The 2,854-nt window shown below is 42.3% G+C and overlaps 1 protein-coding gene across 1 annotated transcript; it reads right to left on the bottom strand.

Moving 5' to 3' along the window:
- Window positions 1-1,092, bottom strand: LOC140897116 (olfactory receptor 51G2). The gene is made up of 2 exons (XM_073309489.2): window positions 350-1,092; window positions 1-193 (listed from the first exon to the last, which is right to left on the bottom strand). The coding sequence occupies exons 1-2, from the start codon at window positions 1,090-1,092 to the stop codon at window positions 1-3; spliced, it is 936 nt and encodes a 311-aa protein (XP_073165590.2).
- Between the last annotated feature and the right edge of the window lie 1,762 nt (window positions 1,093-2,854).

The following is a 2,854-nucleotide window of genomic DNA, read 5'->3' as shown; positions in this document are numbered from 1 at the left end:
TCACTTGACGAACACTCTGATTATCCTCCCACGAAGATATTTGCTTTTCACACTGTACATGATTGGGTTCATCAGGGGTGGGATGAGCAGGTAGATGTAGCCCAGAACAATCTGTAGTAAGGGAGAAGAGCTCTTTCCAAATCTGTGTATCAAAGCCAAGCCGATATCTGGTGTGTAGAAGAGCAGGACGGCAAAGAGGTGGGAGGTTTCAGAGTAACAGCCGTGTTAGTCTGTATTCGCAAAAAGAAAAGGAGTACTTGTGGCACCTTAGAGACTAACCAATTTATTTGAGCATGAGCTTTCGTGAGCTACAGCTCACTTCATCGGATGCATACCGTGGAAACTGCAGCAGAGGTGGGAGACGCAGGTGTTCAGGGCCCTGAGGCACTCCTTGTGGGATGCAACACTCAGCACCATTCTGAGGATCATCAGAGAAGAGAGGTAGATGAGCAGTGAATCTAACCCATCCATGGAAATGGTAAGAAACAAGCCATAGATGTAGTTGACTGTGATATCCGAACAAGCCAGCTTCATGACATCCTGGTGCAGGCAGTAGGAATGGGAGAGGACATTGACTCGACAGTATTGGAATCGTTTCAGGAGAAAGGGGAATGGGGATGATACGGCCACCCCCCTTAGCACAAATACCAGTCCCATCTTGAATATTTTCGGCAGGGTTACGATGGAAGTATATCTCAGTGGGTTAGAGATTGCGACAAAGCGGTCAAACGCCATCAACAAGAGTATGGAGTATTCAATTAATGCAAATGAGTGGATGAAGAACAGATGGGCAAAACAGGCATCGAGGCTGATCTCCCTAGATTTAAACAAGTATATACCCAGTATTGTCGGTATGGTGGATATCGATAAGTCAAGGTCTGTGATGACCAACATGGAAAGGAAAATGTACATGGGCTCATGGAGGCTTGGATCTGTTTTTATAATGAACAGAATGGTTGAATTTCCCAATATTGAAAAAACATAAATGAAGCAGAAGGGGATAGAGATCCAGAGATGGACCTCTTCCTGCCCAGGTATCCTGGTGAGAAGGAACATTGCAGAGTTGAGTTTGGTGTCATTGACAGCTGACATAATGTACACGGGAGGTCCCAAGAGTTTTGGACTTTCCTTCCTGAAAGGAAAAAGAACAGGTGACAAGGTGATATTTAATGAAACATCATTCTGCTCTCTGTGCAATTCTAGAGACTCCCTGGAGCTCAAGGAAGATCAGCAAAAACATACTCTTGGATTTACACCACGGTTAAGAAGATAGGCACTGCCAGACTGGACCTGCAGTCCATCTAGCTCAGTATCCAGTGACCAATTCTAGATGCTTCAGTGGAAGGTGGAAGAAGCCCTATAATAGGCAGTTATGAGATGACCTGCTCCCAGGAAAAGTTTTCCTCGACACCCACAAGTAAGATGTATTTTGTGGTATAAATCAAGAAGGTTGTGGGCCCTTCCAAAACTTTTTAAAACAATCCTCAATACTGGAATTGTATATTCTGGTTACCTATATACACACCCAGTCACTCTTTGAAAGTTTCTCAGCTCTTGGCCCCATTGATATCTTGTGGCTTTGAGTTCCGCAGCCTACTTGAACACTGTTATTTTACAATTGTGACGTTTGCACAGACATCCTTTCTGGCTCTTAACTTCTGAGTATGGCCCATTGTATCACGACATGTATGGAAACACATGGCAAGTGCATGGTGAAAATGGTCATTGTATTTATCTGCCCTGTATAGAAGCTATTCATAAACATGTTTCATTGCCTCATTATATATATATATATATATATATATATATATATATATATATATATATATATATATATATATATATATATATTTCACCTCCTGTGAGTCCAAATTATGCCACTGTCTCTTAAGGTACATGGGATAAATTCTTAGGGCCAGGATCTTAATTCAATAATTGTGACTTCAGCTGCATCACTCTTGATTTAAATGTGTAAATTTGATCAGAACTGGGAACTATCAACTTTCCCTTACCAAATGCTCCCGGTGATACAATCTGAGCCCCAAGAATCCCTCCAAGAGAAGCTGAAGTGCTTTACCTGAATAATGTTGCCTGAATCCAGAGATGTGGATCATCCTACAGCCTTCTCTTCATCTTCATAAGACCTGCATCCTCTCCCCATGCAAGGGATTGTAGTTATCTGGCAAGTTATAAGCTAACATGGACAGTTACTTCAGCTGGATGGGGGAGGGGTTGGCGTCAGACATGGGTGACGTGTGCAAACACTAGGATTCTCCTAATAACCAATCGATTGTCCAAGTTACTTCTGCCATGCTCATGTAAGAGGTGATATTTGTAAATTTCATACAACCCCTATAACACTCCTCTTTCCTGCACCTCAGCTGTAAAGTTTCCACTACTCTTTCGTGTACACATTCCAACAACTCTACTACAGGCATGTCATGAAAGTTTGATTTGTAATATTTGTATTACAATGAGAAGTTTTGGCAAAACATTTACACATTTGTACTTTAATACACACAATATTTGACAAGGATGGTGGTGAAGCACTGGCATGGGTTACCTAGGGAAGTGGTGGAATCTCCTTCATTTGAGGTCTTTAAGGCCTGGCTTGACAAAGCCCTGGCTGGGATGATTTAGTTGGGGATTGGTCCTGCTTTGAGCAGGGGATTGGACTAGATGACCACCTGAGGTCTCTTCCAACCCTAATATTCTATGATTTCTCAGGACACAGTGGGACTTGAAATGGAGCGTCTGTCATCTGGATTTCTTCAGAATCTGAAAAGATCGCAGAATCTGAATCTGAAAAGATCAACCCTCACTCAGTCGCTTGTCAGCAAACAAAAATCTAGTA

The sequence above is a fragment of the Lepidochelys kempii genome, chromosome 1 (genome assembly GCF_965140285.1).
Source record: "Lepidochelys kempii isolate rLepKem1 chromosome 1, rLepKem1.hap1, whole genome shotgun sequence".
NCBI classification, from domain to species: Eukaryota; Metazoa; Chordata; order Testudines; family Cheloniidae; genus Lepidochelys; species Lepidochelys kempii.
Note: the sequence above shows the minus strand (reverse complement) of the source record. Positions and strands in the feature narration are given on the sequence as shown.